General features: G+C 40.3%; 2 protein-coding genes and 1 long non-coding RNA gene across 3 annotated transcripts; 2 read left to right on the plus strand and 1 right to left on the minus strand.

The window, feature by feature from the left end:
- Positions 1–1686: 1686 nt before the first annotated feature.
- si:dkey-29d8.3 (uncharacterized protein LOC556220 homolog) lies at positions 1687–9294 on the plus strand. The gene is made up of 7 exons (XM_018679631.2): positions 1687–1882; positions 5569–5713; positions 5839–5934; positions 6685–6829; positions 6992–7137; positions 8118–8257; positions 8601–9294. The coding sequence occupies exons 1-7, from the start codon at positions 1783–1785 to the stop codon at positions 8747–8749; spliced, it is 921 nt and encodes a 306-aa protein (XP_018535147.1). The 5' UTR covers positions 1687–1782; the 3' UTR covers positions 8750–9294.
- Positions 1808–4109, minus strand: LOC127142392 (uncharacterized). The gene is made up of 2 exons (XR_007813086.1): positions 3250–4109; positions 1808–2733 (listed from the first exon to the last, which is right to left on the minus strand). It is a non-coding gene; the product is annotated as an uncharacterized LOC127142392 (long non-coding RNA).
- A 4915-nt stretch (positions 9295–14209) lies between the features above and the next one.
- LOC108885334 (actin-related protein 2/3 complex subunit 5-A) lies at positions 14210–18642 on the plus strand. Its single transcript, XM_051070187.1, has 4 exons — positions 14210–14458; positions 15629–15702; positions 16735–16911; positions 17888–18642. Exons 1-4 carry the CDS (start codon positions 14320–14322, stop codon positions 17948–17950), a joined length of 453 nt encoding a protein of 150 aa, XP_050926144.1. The 5' UTR covers positions 14210–14319; the 3' UTR covers positions 17951–18642.
- Positions 18643–19152: the final 510 nt, after the last annotated feature.

The following is a 19152-nucleotide window of genomic DNA, read 5'->3' on the forward strand; positions in this document are numbered from 1 at the left end:
GCACTGATGGTTCGGCAGAGTCATTACTTGTGTCAGTTGAAAGGTATGAGAAGTATGAGAGGCCATCTGGGCCAGAAATTAATACTTCACTTGCACATGCTTACAGCACATACGCTCTGAAGCACTTGCATACATATGTCTGTATGTCTTTAAACTAATCACAATCATGTAGTGCTGGGGGATCACTTGGAACACTTACATGTGAGGACGAGATCACTTTCATAAAAATTTCCCACACAGAAAAGGCCACAAAAAAGACACAGTTAAAGAGAAACAGTATGTGGACTGTGTGATTACATAGCTAGTCAAAGCTACAAGGTTGTTTGTAGCAAACAGGATTTTGAAAATGGTAACAAAAAGGAAGTGGAAAGAAGGAGAATTCCACCTGAAATAGGCGCCCAGTGACAGGCTTAATCCCACAGTCAGACCACCCTGGAAGAAACTGCTCCAGTCAGGACAGAGGTGTTTCATCATATGATGGAGGTGAGTGAACCTTCCTCTTTGGGGGTTTTTACACCACTGAGCTCATCTTTGTAATGAGGGATTTATTTGCTGCAACCCTACTATAATATCCCTCTCTGTGTAACTGTCACAGTCTGATCACATCCTGCACTGACAATCTCAGTCACCTGAGGAAGAGTTGCTCTTTCTGTTTCTCCTAACATATCACCCTAATTGCCTGAGTATCACTGTTGATGCACTGTCAAATGTGTGCCGTCATCCACAAGTTCCAACTCTCTCACTTTACTGATGTCATCTGTGCCCCAACAGTGAACCCTCTTTCAGGATCACTTAGATCTTATCCTCTTGCCATCTTGATTCAAAGTAAGACAGAATGTTTGAATATGACTCGGTACACTGTGTCTTCTTGAGACAGCAGTGATCCCCTGAGAGAGAGCTGTTGATGTTCAGACGGACTCTTCTCTCACAGAGGTACATGTGAAGATACCTCTGGCCTCATCATCATCATCATTCAAGTTTTTTTTCCATCAGATCCATCCTGTAGTTGAGAATCCTACTTGGATTTCAAGGATGAACTATTTATCCAGCCTAATCTGTGAGTCTTTGCTGATAGAAGCTCAGCTCAGCTCTGTATGTTATACAAAAATTGATGAACCACCAAACACAGATGTTCAATTCAGTCTGTATATACCTCATCAGGGTTTTTTTAACTTCAGAAGCTCCTCTAAAGCTGCAGAATAGAAATTATGAAACTGGCAGGCTCACAGGTTGAGTAATAAGTAGTTCTTTATGATGTCTAGTTTAGAACTTTAATAAAGAATAAGGTAATAATAATAATAATAATAAAATCATAATAATATAAGATATATTAGAAATATAGATAATTAACACAAAAGCAGCAATTCATACAGACAGTACATATCGAGGCAAGTGGTTCAGCAAGTTATAGTTGCAACATTAAATATTTCAGTGTTTAGGTAGCTTCTAAACATAGGAAAATAACTCAGTATTTTTTTGTACATAGAGATTCTAAAGCAAAATGGGCACTTTATAGCATTTTATAACTTCAGAGCATTTTATAGCACATGTGCCTGCATGGTTCAGTTAAAAAAAAACAAACAAACTGCGGAGTGGTGGGGAAACTGAACGCTTTTTGTCTTTTCCAAATACTTGCTCTATGGCTGTGGGCGTAAACATAGCGCACGTGAAGGCATCATTTGGTCAACGTGCGGCACCGTTCCTCTCCGCCCTGACAGTCACTGACAGCTTAACAGCAGTAGAGTCACATACAGGACTAAGACGAAGAGCAACACAGTTAAAATGAAGGAAAACAGTTTGTCTCGAATTTTCATTATTATCGTGTGTGCTGTGGTTTTTATTGCCGTTTTGGTCGTTAACGCTTTGGCCGGAGCGGGCAAAGGTGAGTTAAAGCAAAGTAATTCCGACATTGTTTTCCACAGTGCAGTTCGAACTGGTGTTAACTTTAATGTTCAGTTTTCAAATCCCCATGGCTCTTTCACATTGTACTTAACATGTTTAAGTTGACATAACGTTCAAAAAGATTTGTTTTCTCCGCTATTAATAGAGTTTCCATTGCTTATGAAACTGTTTTCACGGGGGACTCGGTTAATGATGAACGGCTGGAAGCTCATTATGTCATAAACACAGTTACCCAAACAATGAGGAATTCTTTTCATGGTCGTTTATGTGTGAGTTAGCATGTTTAGCTAGTAGTTTTGGAATTAGCCAGTGTTATTGAAACGCTGCGGAATAGAACTAGTTTTTACTGAAAGAGCAGCAGTTAGATTCCGCGATGACGCCATAACGTTAAGCGATGAAAAGGGTCTGTTTGTGTGTGTTATGTGTTAAAGGCCTGGTCACCCACATTACAAAAAGATTTCTCTCTGACTCTCCTCTGTTAGTGGCAGTAAGCCATGCATCCAAATTCAGTTCAACTTTATAGAGTGACATGGTATCCAGCCTGTGGTGCACAGCATTAAAATTGACTCAAATTAAACAGAATCAACAGCAGCATCTCTGTCAAGAAGCATCAATGTGAAGATTAAAAAAAAAAAAAAAAAAAACTATTATTAAAACTACTTTCAGTCAAAGACATAGTTCCAGTACACTGAGAATGCTAATAGGACAACTCCAGGGGCCTCCACACTCACTGGTGCTCTTTGGGATAGAGAGAGGAGGAAAGTCATCTTAAGAAGGAAAAAAGCTCCCATCCAGGGGCTAGGGTGTGGCACCAAAATCCACTTCCAGAATCTGAAACAGATGGAACATTTGCCTCCCTCAGAAAATCTCAAGGGTGCTGGAACACATTGTTGCATTATTTCCTTAAACTCCTTTTCTATTTTTAGCCACCCACTTCAGTGACAAGAACTGGATCTTTTTATGCCACATCTTACCCACAGTTTACAGCATATTTTTCCTTTTTAAGTTATTTTGAAAATGAATCCCTATGATCTGTTGGCAAAATCTATGGATTATTCAGAGTAACAGCACTTTAACAGTAATGGAAAATAACTAAGTACATTTACTCAAGTACTGTACCTATGTACAATTTTGTACTAAACTTGGGTATTTCTTGTTCCACTGCATATTAGATGGAAATATCAGACCTTTTTCCTCACCTACTTGTACCTGACAGTTGTAGTTAGTTACTTTCAGATTAAAATTTTACATAAAGAGTAAGATTCTACATATACAGTCTACAGTACATATAGAGATACGTTTCTAAAATCCAATACATTGTAAATATTAAACCAAGAATTCCCAAACCTCTTGTCATTCTGACCCCATACAAAAAAAATCAGTCACTGTCTGTTCTGTCAAAGGGGCATTTCCCCTCGGCCTTTCTCAGATGGCTTCATTACTAACTGTTCAAGGTCCAAAACATACAAAGTTTAGAGAAAAGCCAAGTAAAGCTAATGAAAACAAATTTGTGTGCAAAACTTTAGTTCCTGTCCCATTACTCACAGTTCCTCAGTGACTCACTGGGAGGTGCCCAGACCCAAGGTTGGGAACCACTAGACTAAACTAATCTAATCTACATGTATAAATGTTTATTAGATACTTAAAGTGCATTTATTGATAATACCTCTGTGCTTATACTGAACTACACTGAAATATGATTTGGAATGAATTTTGAATTGAGGACCTCTACTTGCAGTGCAGTATCTGTAGATTGTTATACTGTCATTTTTTTTTGCCATTAAAGTATGAGAGTGCTTCTTCCTGAATGAAATGTTCTTGTTAAAAGCTTGAATGGGATAACAGATAATGTTCTGCTCTCTTAGTTTGTGCTCGCAAATGAGTGATCCTCCTCATACCTGTCATTCACTGTAACAATTATAATCTGACTCAAGACATATCAGATGTTCAGGTGTGTGTGTGTGTGTGTGTGTGTGTGTGTGTAGTACCAGTCAAAAAATTTGGACACACCTTCTCATTCAGTGGTTTTGCTTTATTTTTAGTATTTTCCACATTGTAGATTAATACTGAAGACATCAAAACTATGAAGGAACATGTATGGAATTACGTAGTAAACAAAAAAGTGTTAAACAAACCAGAATATGTTTTAGATTTTAGATTCTTTGAAATCTAAAATGCTTTGATGACAGCTTTCACTCTTGGCATTCTCTCAGTCAGATTCGTGAGGTATTCACCTGGAATGGTTTTCCAACAGTCTTGAAGGAGTTCCCAGAAGTGCTGAGCACTTGTTGGCTGCTTTTCCTTCATTCTACAGTCCAACTCATCCCAAACCATCTGCCCCCATGGAGGGCAGGTCATCTGACGCAGCACTCCATCACTCTACTTCTTGGTCAAATAGCCCTTACATAGCCAGGAAGTGTGTTTGGAGTCAAGCTAATGATGCTCCCACTAAGCTCAAACCAGATGGAATGGCATGTTGCTGCAGAGTGCTGTGGTAGCCATGCTGGTTAAGTTAAGTTTTTGAATAAATCACCAACAGTGTCACCAGCAAACTCTTCTTCTTGTTGTTCTTCCTCATTAGTGGTTTCTTTGCAGCAATTTGGACATGAAGGCCTGACTCATGCAGTCTACTTGAACTCTGTGATGCAATTATGTGGGCTCTAATCTGAGGTGCTTTTAATTAGCAGTTTCTGAAGCTGGTAACTCTGAACATATCCTCTGCAGCAGAGGTAACTCTTGGTCTTCCTTTCCTGGGGCAGTCCTCAGGAGAGCCAGTTTCATCATAGCGTTTGATGGTCTTCGTGACTGCCCTTGAGGATACATTCAAAGTTCTTGAAATTTTCCTGACTGACTGACCTTCATGTCTTAAAGTAATGATGGACTGTTGTTTCTCTTTACTTAGTCGAGTGGTTCTTGCCATAATATGGATTAGAACAGTAGCTGAATAGGGCTATTCACTGTATAGAACTGTGTACCAACCCTGCCTCTGTGCAACACAACTGATGGTCTCGAACACATGAAGAAGTTCTCTAATAATTAATCATTCCTAGGTATGTGTCAGCTCTGTATCTGATTAGAAGAGTTTCCTCATGAATCTCATCAGTTTCCCCTTTGGCATTGGGTTTAAATTTGAAATATTACCAAGCTGACACTTTTACTCTTTCACTTTGACACCAAATCATCTACTCATCGTGTCAGCCAACTCTGCTCTCACCACATGCTGCACAGAGCAGACACTTTCACTTGATAATTGTAGTGTGCAACTAAGGATTAATGTCTTGTATGTAATGTAAATGTTCTTTGATGAACTCAGGTGCTATAGCTGTAATGTAAAAATTAGTCAAGTGAGTTTTATGTCTTGAAAAAAAAAAAGAAAAGAGATGGTAGAGCTGGCGAGCAAGTTATGTAAACAGTTTGTGCCTTCACACCATGTAACACTGACTGCAGCAGCAACCCTAGCTTCCATGCACCCAGCCACGCTTCATAGAGAATTGGTTTTCCCAGTTTGGTGTGGAAGAACTTGGCTGGTCTGCACGGAGCCCTGCCCTCAGCCCCATCCCACATCCTTGGTATGAACTAGAATGCCAACAGTGATCCAGACCTGAACAGACAACATTAGCGTTCTCACCAATGCTTTTTTGGTTGGGTGTCTTTGCTGTTCTCCAGGACCTTTCCATTCCAGTACTGGTAATGTGTCAGCCCGCTATGAGACAGACATCACTCCAGCTGGCTGGACCTTCTCTATCTGGGGTGTTATCTATACCTGGCTCACCCTGATGGTCATATACATCACCACATATGTATTCAGAGGGTAAGCTAACATCAGAATGGTCATACTAAATACTTACTCAACTCTGTTTATTTCAACCTGTCTAACAGGTCTTGTTACTCAGAGCAACATGCAGATGTAACTGATGCTTCTCTTTCTGTTAATAGATCCTGGGCTCAGTGTCTACTGCCCTGTGCCTTCTATTTTTGCTGGCTGTCCAATATGGGATTGAACATGACATGGCTGCTGCTGTGGGACAGACAGTATGTCTACTATTTCTACTCATTAGTTTATTCATTTGTACAGAAAAAGCATAAAAACAGTAACTTTGAAAACTAAGAATGACTGAAATTCAAGTGTTACATGTGGACTTGGATTGAGACAGCTGAGGGTGAGGGGAGAATGTTGAGAGTACAGTGGTAAAGGGACTGGGAACACCCTGAGACCAAACAAGTAAACATCAACATGTGTTTAAAATTAGGCAGGGGTGCACAAGGAACTGATGCAAGCATTATATGAAGAAGTAAATTGCATACAGATGGGTGACTTAGGAAAAACCAACCAGTGTCTCAGTAAGACGCTTGGTGGCCATGTGCCTCCAGAACATGCATCGATCCACAAACAAAATTCCACAGGCAGAAATTTCAGGTTGGGTTGTGAAACACGATCATCAGTTTAAATATGAAATAACATGAGAGTTTTGTGGAATTCCTTGCTGTAATTTTGTCAGTATCACCACATGATTGTGAATATCATCACATAGCCACTGGCATATGTTTTTGGCAAGTCTTTAAAAGTACAGTTTCTCCAACAGTATGTTATCGCTGACCGTATCAATGCCCTAGACAAGTTTGAAAAATTCCAAGTGGAAGTGAAATGATTATTTCAGGCAGAATACGTTTTATTAGCCGCAGTATTTCTAAAATGTTCACTCGTGATAGAAGAATTGAGTCAGAGATTGCTGGTATGATGCATTAAGTGTCCCTCTCTCTTTTTCTCTCTCTACCTTGCAGGTTGATGCTGGCAGCTCTGGTTGTTTTAATCCTGATAACGCTAACCAACTACAGTGCATTGTTCTTCTGTTGCTTTGCCACAGATTACTATGGACTCTGGTTAAAGACATACCACCGCATAGACCTGGCTTGTCTCCACATACTGGTAGGGCAGACAGTGTGCACGGACAAATGCAACCTCAGAGAAAGTTTTGCCAAAATGTTTGACCTTTACTACCATTATTGATGAAAAGAGTCCCATTTTGTTTTAATCCAGACTGTGTCCTGTGAATAATACCTCTGGGCTTATAAATGTTCATATGTTCAGGTCCAGAACGGCTTGGCTGTCTACACTACATGGACCTCCATCGCCTCTCTGATCAACTTCTCATTGGTTCTCCACCTGTGGGGTGTGGACAGGAACACAGCAGCAACTGCCTCTCTCTGCATCTTGTTTGCTGAAGTGGTGGGATGGTAAGCTCTGTTTGGACAAGGTTGATGATGAGCATTTCACTGGTAGAGGAGCAACACATGGGATATTAGATGACTGACAATGAATGCTTTTATCATGGTTCCATCACTCAAGTGGTTGAACTGAGATTACTTTGTACACTAACAGCTTGAGATATAGCAAATGATCCAGTGCTGTCTTTGTATGGCTCCATGCTGCAGCTGAAGATGTTATGTTTTCGGGTCATTCATCCATCCCATTCTTGTGAATGGGACATCATACCAACATCTTTAGGGAATTTCCTCAAATTTGGCACAAACGTTCACTTGGACTCAAGGATTAACTGATTAGATTTTGGTGGTCAAAGGTCATCGTCACTGTATCTTCAAAAAGAATGTTTTTTCAACTCAAGAATTCTTACTGTAATTATGATAATATACACTTAATACCTTCAAAGTCACAGTGTATTCAGAAAGTAATCAGACCCCCCCCCCCCACACACACTTTTTTTACATTTATGTTGCAGCCTTATATTAAAAAAAACAAACCAAAGAAAAACATCTTCCCCTAATCAATCTACGCTCAATACTCCATAATAGCACAGTCAGAGCTCTGCAGACAGTTCCTTCTTAACATAACAGCGTAACAAAGGGTCTGAATTATTTATGTCAATGTGATATTTCAGTTTTTCCCTTTTTAATACATTTGTTAAAAAAATCTAAACCTCAGTGTTTTCTTTGTCATTGTGTGTGTAGATCGATGAGAGGAAAATTATTATTATTTTTTTTTTTTACTTTAGCATGAGGCTGTAACAACAAACTGAAATAATTAAAGGGCTCTGAATATTTTCTGGATGCACCGTATATGAGTGGACACACTGCAGCTCTGCTGGCTGGCAGAAGCATGTGACTGCGAGGCAGTGACTGTAGTTATTGTTTGTAAGAAAACACTGAAGCAGCAGCTGCTCATGAAAGTGTGTGTGTGTGTGTGTGTGTGTGTGTAGGTTCATCCTTGAGAACTGGGTGCTGGACCGTTGGGTGCGTAACATCCTGACAGTCTACCCTGTGGTGATTGTGGCGCTGGTTGGAAACATCTTCAAGCATTTTAACCCAGATGATCCCACTCCAAACTCTGTGTTTATGGGTGAGTTTAACTGAAACATCAAAATCAGTCACTGTGACTTCACCTACACCAGTCTTCTTAGAGGAGTCCAACAACTTACCTCCTCTCCTCCTGACATTAACACTGTACATATCCTGGGTAATCAGATCACACTCAGGGCAAAGCAAATAAAATCCTAGTTGTCAGTGTCATTTGTCCACAGTTTTTATCAAATGAGCGTGTATACATACAGAATTTCAAATAATAATAGTATTCTGTCTTTCTATGTTCCCAAAATTATTTCCATTTGTAAACTTGATGTTGACTTCATTTCTTGTGGCTGTCTCAATCACTGTTTTTTTTTTCCCCACTTGTGTTCTGTTAGTGGTACTGCTGGTGCTGGCATGTATCCTGCTGATTTCCAGAGTCTTCACGGTCATCTGGAGGAACCAGTGGCGGCCTCTCTACTCCCCAGGCTCAGCACGGCTCATGGTATCACCTCTCGACGGCAGCAAGTTCAGGGTCTTCACTTAAACAGTTGGAGCTTCAACACTGCCATCTGTTCCACTGCAGGCCATCGACTCTCATCCCAGAGACACACTGAGTTTATATTCACACAAGCCACTGCAGTGTTCACTGGGAAAAACTGCCAGTTTTAAGATGGAGCTTACAGCTAAGTGCTGATCCAGTCGTAGATGTGTAACGGGAGGACAGGAAACCTCTCCTATTGTCTTCTCTCCTCTCAAACTTTAAGAAAATGCAACAGTGCTTTCACATCTGATACACATTCTAACTACTTTGACTGTTTACCACTACTTTGATTAATATTGTTTAAAGTACTTTTATACAGACACAGGCATGTGACTTAATTATCAGATTTTGTTTTACTGTTTTTATTTTGGCAATTATGGATTATATATTTTGTATCTCTACAGTGGCAGTAGACTATAGGCTCTCTATAGATGTTGGCTTTTTGTCAATACCATTTGACCAAGATCATCTTTTTTTTTAATTCACTTTAAAAAAAGCTTTGTTGAATTCACTCTAATTTGCTGATTAAAGCATTCTGTTTTCCTAAAGTGTTTAGACATCCTTTGACATCCGCACATCTGGTCTCTTCTTCCTCTTCTCCCATCGTCTGTTTCATAACACTGTCTATCCCATGTACAAAAGTGCTCTTAGTTCTAATAAATTCTGATAATAATGATGAAAACCTGCAGAGATTAGACATCACACACATAAACACAGTCAGAGGGTTCATGTGGAGGAACTGTCACTAACACCTTGCTTTTACCAGTGTCTTCTGGACAGTGGTGCTGGTAATGTTCTGCTCCCAGCACACAGACATGTAGTTTTTACCCTCACCACTCTGGGTGTAAACATGTTTTATAATTGTGATATTTTGACTGACAGGAGCCAAAGACAACAAGGAGTGCTCTGCTGCTCCTCCACTCTGCTTTTTTTTAGGATTTCACAAATCAGCTACAGTTGTGGCCCATCACTGCTGCAGTGCTGCAGTACGCAAGTCAAAATGAACACCTTTAACGTCTCTCTCAACTTCACATTGACACCGTTAAACAGGACAGTCCTAAAACAGGCAACATCACACACATCTGTGCCAAAGTGATTTTAATGCGTGTGGGCTTTGTTGGAAACGTGTGAGGCAGAAGCAGGTGGCAGCAATGTAAAGAGACTCCTGTTTGTCAAAAGTCATTGTTTCAGGGACACAGCAGAAAGACAGAATCCCTGTCCTGTAATCCATGTCCACTCCTGCTCTGAAAGACAGAGGATGGGATTGAAGTTCTGATATTGTGGAGTATGAATTCACAAATATTGATGGAACAATTTTCATTTTTCAAAACTTGAACCAACCTGGTATTTGTTCCAGTCTCCGCTCTCCCAATATTCAGCTGTCACTGAATCTCTCCCACTCCAGCTCCCAGTGAAACCCTCTGTTCTCAGGCTCTGTCACCATCTGTCTGGGTGACAAGAATATTGTTGATTTAATTTACAGCTGTTAGAGTGTTTCCCTTCAAAAGGAGAGCTGTCCTTTATTTGAATCCAACATAATCTCACATGAATATTATGAAAAAATCAGCTGTGGTCTTCAGCTTTGTGGCTTGGGCAGTAAAACACCCACTTCAGTCTTTGTTGCTAAGATCTTTGGCAGTTCCTCACAAAGAATTTCCTGTAGTTTATATTTGGCTTTGGTCACATCCTCAAAAAAAGCCAGTACTGGATGGAAATTGGCAGTGGGCATTTCTGTAGCTTGGACAACAAGCCATAATAACGATGAGAATGGAGGTGATTCATTTTGTCCCCAGTTCAGTCTGTCTTCCTCAGCTCAGAGATCTCTCACCTCATCTGAAGACCACTGGGACTTTTTTTTTTTTTCTTCTAGGATCTGATCTGCTGATTCACAGCTGGACCAGCCTGATGTCCTGCCTTCTTCACTCTGCAAATATGGTAGATATTTTTCAGCAGAACGGGCCTCGGTATAAAGGTTTGTCAGCAACGAGGGCAGCTGCACTTTGTTTGTGATCCCAGAATCTTTAAAGCTCATGCTGTGTCCACAGGGTAGAGACCAGAACCTCTGTAGATCCAGACACATCACATAGCAAAGTCCCTCTGACCTGATGTGAATGCTGGGAGGGTCTGAAGAAAACATGTATGTATTACTTCATTATTCAACTGGTTTCAAGAGCGTACCATGTCTTTAAACTATCACATTTGTAACATACTCTTCACCTCATGTTGTAAATGAAGCATAAAAAACCTCTGGCAGTTCAGACCCTCCACCTCACCCCCACCCCTCACCACTGGAATGCAGCAGAACCTAATGGTGTCCTGCATATTCAACATGTGGTGAAATACAGCAGTCGACATGAAAATTAAATGCATATCAGCACATGACAGTAGGAAGAGCTTTGGTGTTTATTGGAGCCTAGCTTTCTATCTGTTGTGAGGAAGTGAAAGTCAAATCACTGAGCAGGGAAAGAGGAAGCGATGAATTCAGCTGTGTGAGACAAAACTTTGCTTTTTGATGCGTCTGGATTTATGCAGGGATCTGGTCTCTACCCTGTGGACACAGCTGCTGCATGAGCTTTAAAGATTCTGGGATCACAATCAAATCCTCAGCTGTCCTCTAAGCTAATTAACAATACACATTGTTACATAGAAATTATACCGTTTACTTCAAATCAACTTAAAGTTAGCTTGTGTAATCTTTGAAGGACAGTGGCTACTGTTCACCACAATGGACAGTTATGAGTTAATAGTAAAAGCTAAGATGAAATGTAACAGTTGCACAAGTAGAGAAGAGTAATGATATCAGTGGACTGACTCAGTTTGTCAGTTTGCTTACAGCAGCTAATATTAACCTCCATAAACTGATGTTCAGCTCAGATCAGGTAAAACTGTAAAACTGAATCACTTCTGACCAGAACTACCACAACTCTATTTATTTCCTAAACACATGGAAACTGAATGTACACATATGAACATGTTTTCTACTAATGTGTCTTCTGATTATTCTGGTGTCACGTCCCTGTGCAGGTCAGGGGTTGAGAAGGGGAATGATAAAAATTAGCCCAGGGAAGAAGACTCAATGGAAACAGAAGTATGAGCACAGACAAATATATTCACAGGCAAATTAGATCCAAAAGGAAAAATACAACAAATCATCTACAGACAACAGAAAACATCCATCTTATACAGAAAGAGAGGCTAAGCTACTGTGTATACAGAGTCTTACCTGGTACCTGGGGGAGCACAGGAGAGCAGAAGGAAAGCACAAGAAACATACAGAATCAGAATCAGAATGCTTTACTGTCAGGGCACGAGGAGAAAGTACAGCGAGTACACCTAAAAGTTATGTTGCTACACACACCACTATCAATATTTACAATAAATAGAACACATAAAAAATAATAATATAAGAGAAATATAAATTGAATATTGAATGTTAATAATATAGACACACTTAGGTTATTGCACATGAATAATCATAGATGAGCATGGCCATGGCCATGGCACTGTGGCTGTAACATAAAGTTAATGCTGTGCCTCCCTGTTTTTATTCTATATGTGAACTGGAGCACTGCAACTCAACAATTTCCTGCAAGGGATAAATAAAGTACTTCTGATTCTGATGATACTGATGTGGACACAGAGTCTGTAATATGCAGCCAAACGCAAGATGATGAAACTTGTAACAGTACAGTATGAAATAGCTGGAACCAGATGATATCACATGTTCCAGTGAGTTTCAGATTTGGTAGTAATCCATCCATTATCTATACTGCTAATCTTTGTCTATTACTTTGTTTTAACATTTTTTCCATTCCAGTTTCATTTCCATTCACTGACTGATCACCAGTGTTTAAAGCTGCAGCTCTGTGATTCTCTTTAAAATGGAAGGCTTAGTTTGATGTAATGTCACTGTTTGTTTTGTTTGCTTTGTTTTTCTGCCCTCTCGTGGTCAGAATGACTTAATGCAGGTTTAAGAACATGCTTCTTGTTAAATGTCCCATCATATTTTGCACCACTTGCTAAAGGTCATTGTTTTTAATATCAATGACATTCAACATGATTCATGGTTTTAACCACATGGAAAACTACAGCAATAATTTTACTTGTCCAGAGGAGTCAGTAGATGTGCAGTGGTATAGATGCCACACAGACCATGAGATAATGAGCTGTTAATAGTTTGAGGATGGTTTTATGAAGATATGGTTCCACTGAGGCCTCCTGTGATTTGTGATAGAATGAGTGTACAGCTCTTGATGAGAGTGGGAAAATGACCCAAATCTAACTTTGAAAGCCTGTGAAAGGGAATCAGAATCTTTCTGTTTCCTTATAAAAGCTGCCACACATTGTTATTGAGATTTATTAAAATGGTCCTATTAGCTGGAAATTCATGTGTTTCAATGAGAGAATGACGAGAATCTCATTCTCATGCAGTGTATGGTCTGTGACAGTACTGTGTCATTATTTTTTAGTGTCAGTGCAACAGCAGACAGCAGCCCAGCACCTGAGGCTGGCCATAAATTCTGCTGTAACATTTGTGTTATTAGCTCTGGAGCAGATTGGTGGAAGTGGTGTTAGCTAGGTGTTGTTCTGAAAAAGCCTTGTGGCCGTTAACCTTCTTCACTCTCTCGAGCTTTTAGGCACTCGTCCTAAAAGCCAGTTGCAGAGACCCTGTTCTCTTTGTTGTTACAATCCTGAACTGTCAGAGTTTCTGACCTCAGCTGTTGTCTCTCTGACAAAGTCTTGACAGCTGGTGACTTTAACATTTATGTTGATGAGAATTGTGACGCTTTTGCAGCCAAATCTTTAAATAATATGGAGTCTTTACATTTCACTCAACATTAGATTTAGTTTTTATTTTAGGTCTGGATTTATCATCTTTATTTATCAGCATGATGAAACAGCTCAAAAATGTAGCCGCCAGACCTTTAGCTAAATCACCAAAGCATGAGCACATGTCCCCTGTTCTGTCCTCTCCTCACTGGCTGCCTTAGAACTGATTTTTAAATTTTACTCTCAACCATGGTATGGTACTGTGAGACCTTACTGAGCTTCTTAATCACTGCTCATCAGCCTCTGGATAAGACCATATTAGTTATCTCCTGGTCAGAGGTGTCACTGAGGGTAACCTGAGCGACGTAGCCTTTAAAATTCACAGTGTTAATTATCCTATCTGTTTCTTTTATCCATATTTATTATTCTTTCTATTTGTCCTTCTTTGTGGAGTAATTTGTAAAAGTGCTATATAAATGAAGTTCTTATTCTCATTATGAACTGTACTGCACATTGATCTCTACATTAGATTACCAGAGTATTTTCTACAGATTCTTAACTACCAAGTTACCAAGTAGGAGAAAAGAATGATACAGTTTTCTCAAGAACACCAATCTAGTAGTTTGCACTCCAGGCCAGTAGGTGGCGGTAAGACGCCTGTATCCGGCTTTATCAACCACCAATAAATCCAAAGAAGAATAAAAAAGAAAAGGAAGTGAAGAAGTAAGGAAGCGGTGGGGCTGCAGATATCTGCTGTTCTGAGAGTCTGTCTGCGTGAACAGCCTTTTACTACTGTCCTCACAATGTCGAAAAACACAGTGTCCGACCGCTTCAGGAAAGTGGACGTAGATGAATACGACGAGAACAAGTTTGTGGACGAGGAGGACGGAGGAGAGAACCAGGGTGGTCCGGACGAAGCAGAAGTCGACGGTCTGCTCAGACAATATCCTTCAACTTCACTTTTTATTCGGAGTTAAGTTTTCTCTTCAAACAGACAGGGACACGAAGCGGTTTAATGCAGGGCTCATTTCTACCTGTTAGCACGGGTCTCATGTAGCTAGCTGATGGCGATATGAAGGCCGAGATACGGAGTTGGAAAGGTAGTGCTTCTGAGTATATTTTACACATTCAAAATATATCTGAGTTCGCTTGTTCATATTGCACTATGTTAAAATGAGTTATTGGTGATATTTATCGGACATATTCTGTGCTGGTTGCAGCAGATTTCCGTCGAGTGTCTGTCAAACTGTCGTTTCCGGGTGTCAGTTCACAGGAGGGTGTGGTCGCCTCAGCGGGTTCACTGCTGAAGCTTTGGACGATGATGAGTGTGTTTTAGCCACACGTCTCTGCTCTGGATGTTGTGTCTGGAACTTATATCAGGAGCATGAATAATTAACGCCAGCGGAGAAAAATAACTGAATGCATTTATTCAGAGAAGCTGTCTGTAGTTCAGTCATTCTCACAGACTGTACTCCTGCTCCACTACATTTCAGAGGGAAGCGTGTAGTTCACTCCTCTACAGTTAACTGAGACCTGTAGTCACTCGACATGCTGCTCACGAAAATCTTTCACTGTATCACAAAACATACGGTAAGCTTACAAAACGTGATGCACTGATGATTGTTAAACTACACAAAGTTTACAAAGTAGTTAAAATAGCTCCGGCTAGCTCCAGCTCAGCCAGCTACAACATTAAACTGCTGCTTATATTTGAATACATCCATGACAATAATAATCTAATATGAAGTTGTGACTTTTTGAAAAAAGAGACCACTAAGAAACAAAAGTACTTTAAGTAGATTTTGTTTAGAATACTAAGACTTGCTCTTGGAAAGTTTTGAACTCATGACCTCTCTTGTAATAAGAGTAGTTTAACTTTTTTTTTTCTTAATGCATATGAATAATACTCCCACCACTAATTAGACTTGATAGGTGTTGTTTACCCCCATACACAGAGAGCACACTGCGTATACTGGATATCCAAGCCAAGGCATCAGCTGCCACACACACGGATGTAAACTCTCATATAGTGTCCACGGCCACCTCAGACCTTCAGACTGGGTACTACAGACAGACCTTTATATCTTTATAGTCCTTGACTGTTGTTCTGCAAGGGGAACACGAATGGTGCTCTCCATGCTGTGCTGAAGAACCCTCCAATCAACACCAAGAACCAGAACGCCAAGGTACCACTTTCTGTCTTTGCTGAAGCTCTTTGTGTATCTGCAGTAATGCTTTCAGAGGGTGATGGTAGAGAAAATGGCCTCTTCACTTTGAGTTCTGATATTCTTCTCCTTCTCCTCTCTCTGCTCATCAGTGAACTTATTTGAAGCATTAACGAACAAACTGCAGTTTTTATGCAAGTAGCTGAGTAAGACGTCTCATAATGTGCAGAAATGATTTTGTTATTGTTTCACGTTTCAAAGGAAAGTGGCAGCAGAGCTGTGGTGTTGGAGCACAGAAAATGAAAATGTTTGTTTCTTGAAGAAATCAACACGCAGCAGTCTGCATTAGTAGCATTACCCTGAACAGTGGTTTAAACACATGTTCTCATTCAGCTTTTAATAGCTCTGTGCATTAGCAAAGAAAGGAAGTGCAGAAAAAGAAAGAGGAAGAGAGTACGTAAGAAATCAACCTTATTCTGTGTCCTGCAAAATCTAAATGTCACATTCACATTCATCTATGAACTGAAGCATTTTAACATGTAAAGAGCAAATACTATACAGCAATGACAAAACAATCCACACAGTAAGAAATGAAATGCAGCATAAGTTACTTTCAGTTTTAAGGCGTTCTTTAAAAACAGATTCATTTTTGATTGTCTATCACATTTACAGATAACAGTCAGTAATGTCTGTTTTCACGCCGTTCATACTTTTCTAATTTAAACTCCTGTTTAAATTGGATGCATTGATTATATGCTGAAATAACATGGCTGGGCTTCATCTATGGAAAGATCTACACATGGTCTCTCAGGTGTTCCTGGACTGTCTGTCTGTCTGTCTGTCTGTCTGTCTGTCTGTACTAGTCTGATTCACAGATCATTATAATCACAGAAGCCAGATCAACAGATGCTGAGTCATTAAGCTGCATGTTGTTTGACAAAATCCTGATTCTCTCTCTCTCTCTCTCTCTCTCCTCTCTCTCTCTCTCTCTCTCTCTCTCTCTCTCTCTCTCTCTCTCTCTCTCTCTCTCTCTCTGTGTGTGTGTGTGTATAGGAGCGAGCAGAGCTGCTGGTGGTCAAAGTGCTGAGCAGTTTTAAGAGCAGTGACATAGAGAAAGCTGTTGGGTCACTGGACAAAGCAGGAGTGGACCTGCTGATGAAATACATCTACAGAGGCTTCGAGAAACCGTCTGACAACAGCAGCGCTGTGCTGCTCCAGTGGCATGAAAAGGTATGTAACCTGTGTACCAATGCCAATAATTATTATTAAAAAGTAACACTGCCCTACCTATTGAAGAAAGACTCATTTTAATGTGTGTTTGCTGTAGGAGTTGTATTTACTTCTTTTCACTGAAAACATCAACAACATATGTCATTTGCCCGTCTACATACAACTCTCTATTTGTACACACCAGACTGTTTTTACGTGTTTTCTACAAAGTATTTTTGATGACCTGAGTCCTGTGTTCACAGCTGTAGCCATGATCATTATTTACACAGCAAAGTGCTGTAATCCAGAGTGACAGGGCACTGACTGAGACAGAACAAACAAGTAATCAGACAAGTTTACTCCACTGTAGGCCAGTTATCCAAACCACTTATTAATCATCTATTGACTCCTAACACAGTGTGCACACACAGTTACAGTAACGGTAGGTCAACATTGTAAGGGGAAGTGCTATCCAAAATCTCATAAATCTCCAAATAAATGGCTAAATGGAAGCAGAAGAAAATGTCATATAAAGTAATTGTATGTATTATATCAACCAATAACACTGGGGAAATGAGCAGTAAAATGAGGGTAGAGAGAGTGCAAGGTTTTCCTGCTCAAGTGACAACCCTGTTCCCAGAAGGATGTTCCTGACTTCAGTTGTGATGAATGAATTGTGTGTAAATCCACGACCTCACAAAAACACGTGTGACTCAGGTCCAGATGTTGATCTCACTACATAACACAAACCTCTGCCTCACAGAAGTCCGCTGTGTGCAGATTACTGTGCCACTCTCATTGGTCTGCAGCAGAAACAGTCACAGAACTGTCTGATTGCACCTCTCATTTATGTAGGCAAATTTGAAAAATTGCTCAAAATTTGCTTGATGAGCCATGGTCGTCTTTGCGCTTCGATTGTATATGAAATAGTTTCTCATCATTGTGTCTGTCAGAGTACATTTGATGTGATTTTCACCCTCCATGTGTGTGTCCTCAGGCTCTGGCAGTGGGAGGGGTGGGCTCCATAGTTAGAGTCCTGACTGCCAGGAAGACTGTCTGATCGTCCAGCACCCAACAGAGTCCATCTGTAAACGACGTTAGTCAATAATCTGGCCAAACACAAAGTCACCGGAGCTGATGACTGAGACAAGCCTCTTCTTTTTCTGCTTTTGGATACGATCCCGTTTTGTTTTTGTACTGGAACTGGGTGTCTTCCTGATGCAGCTCTTTCCTCTTTTTTTTTTCCCTGCATTTACTATTTTCAATCACACCTCTGGGATTTGGAAGTGCTGGCAGTCAGGCAGGGAGGTGCTGGCACCTCACACTGTCTGTGTTTGCCAGCCATGCAGAACGAAGACACATTTCAGACGCGTCACTCAGACACACTCTGTCCAAAGCAGCTCCTCGCTCCTTTCAAACTGCTTCACAGCTGCTCTGATGCCTCTGCTGGCTCCCTGTAACATCTCTCCTCTTCTCTCCTCCTCCTCCTTCCTCTCTGAAGCCTCTGAGTCATCCAGGTTGAGGAAATGGAAAAGATTGTTCTTGGGTGGACTGTCATAGACTGGTGACCTGTCCAGGGTGTTTCCCTGCCTTTGGCCCAGTGCATGCTGGGTTCTTTTTCCCCCCTAACGTTTTAACTTCTGAACATCTTTGTTCATTTACTTTTTTTTCTACTTAGACCAATTCCACATTGCTTATATTGTTTCTTTTTATATCTGAAATAAAGAACAAAAATAATGTGCTAAATCTGAATATTGACTGATTCCATTCTGTCTTGTTGCTTATAGCATTAATTCAAAAAAGCTTTTTTTTTTCCCAGGTGCCCTTTCAGTTAATGTCTCCTATGTCTATAATTTAATAAGAGACAAACAGAAATGTAACAGTTGGGACCAGGCTACCAGCCAGGCTCATCAGTGGAAACAGATTTAGTGGCAGCGGTGCTAAAGTCACTGTAGAGAGTTGATAGTCACTCGTGGTTCAGTATGGTTATGAAGGGAGTTTTAATTGTTAAAATGGCAACAAATGTGTATCAGCACTTTCAAAGTCCTCTGAGCTACCTGTAAACCTGCTGTAGTTTGGTACAGGAGCATTCAACATCCCTCTGTGTCAGGCAGGAGTTCAGTTTCATACTGTGTGCTGTACATGCCTGTGGGAGGGGAAATAACTTACAAATCTTATGTTCCATAATAAGGCAGCTTTTTTGCAGATCGCTGTAAAAGCACTCACATGAATTATAGTTAGAGTTTATAATTGCTTTATGGG

This window comes from Lates calcarifer, linkage group LG4, assembly GCF_001640805.2.
Source record: "Lates calcarifer isolate ASB-BC8 linkage group LG4, TLL_Latcal_v3, whole genome shotgun sequence".
NCBI lineage: Eukaryota > Metazoa > Chordata > Actinopteri > Centropomidae > Lates > Lates calcarifer.

Bases quoted from the DNA above. Each gene is read 5' to 3' on its own strand.
- si:dkey-29d8.3 (XM_018679631.2), top strand. From the start codon at position 1,783: ATGAAGGAAAACAGTTTGTCTCGAATTTTCATTATTATCGTGTGTGCT. The intron at 5,714-5,838 runs GTAAGCTAACAT...TTCTGTTAATAG, and splicing joins ACCACATATGTATTCAGAGG to ATCCTGGGCTCAGTGTCTAC. The intron at 7,138-8,117 runs GTAAGCTCTGTT...GTGTGTGTGTAG, and splicing joins TTTGCTGAAGTGGTGGGATG to GTTCATCCTTGAGAACTGGG.
- LOC108885334 (XM_051070187.1), top strand. From the start codon at position 14,320: ATGTCGAAAAACACAGTGTCCGACCGCTTCAGGAAAGTGGACGTAGAT. The intron at 14,459-15,628 runs AATATCCTTCAA...TGTTGTTCTGCA, and splicing joins AGTCGACGGTCTGCTCAGAC to AGGGGAACACGAATGGTGCT. The intron at 15,703-16,734 runs GTACCACTTTCT...GTGTGTGTATAG, and splicing joins CCAAGAACCAGAACGCCAAG to GAGCGAGCAGAGCTGCTGGT.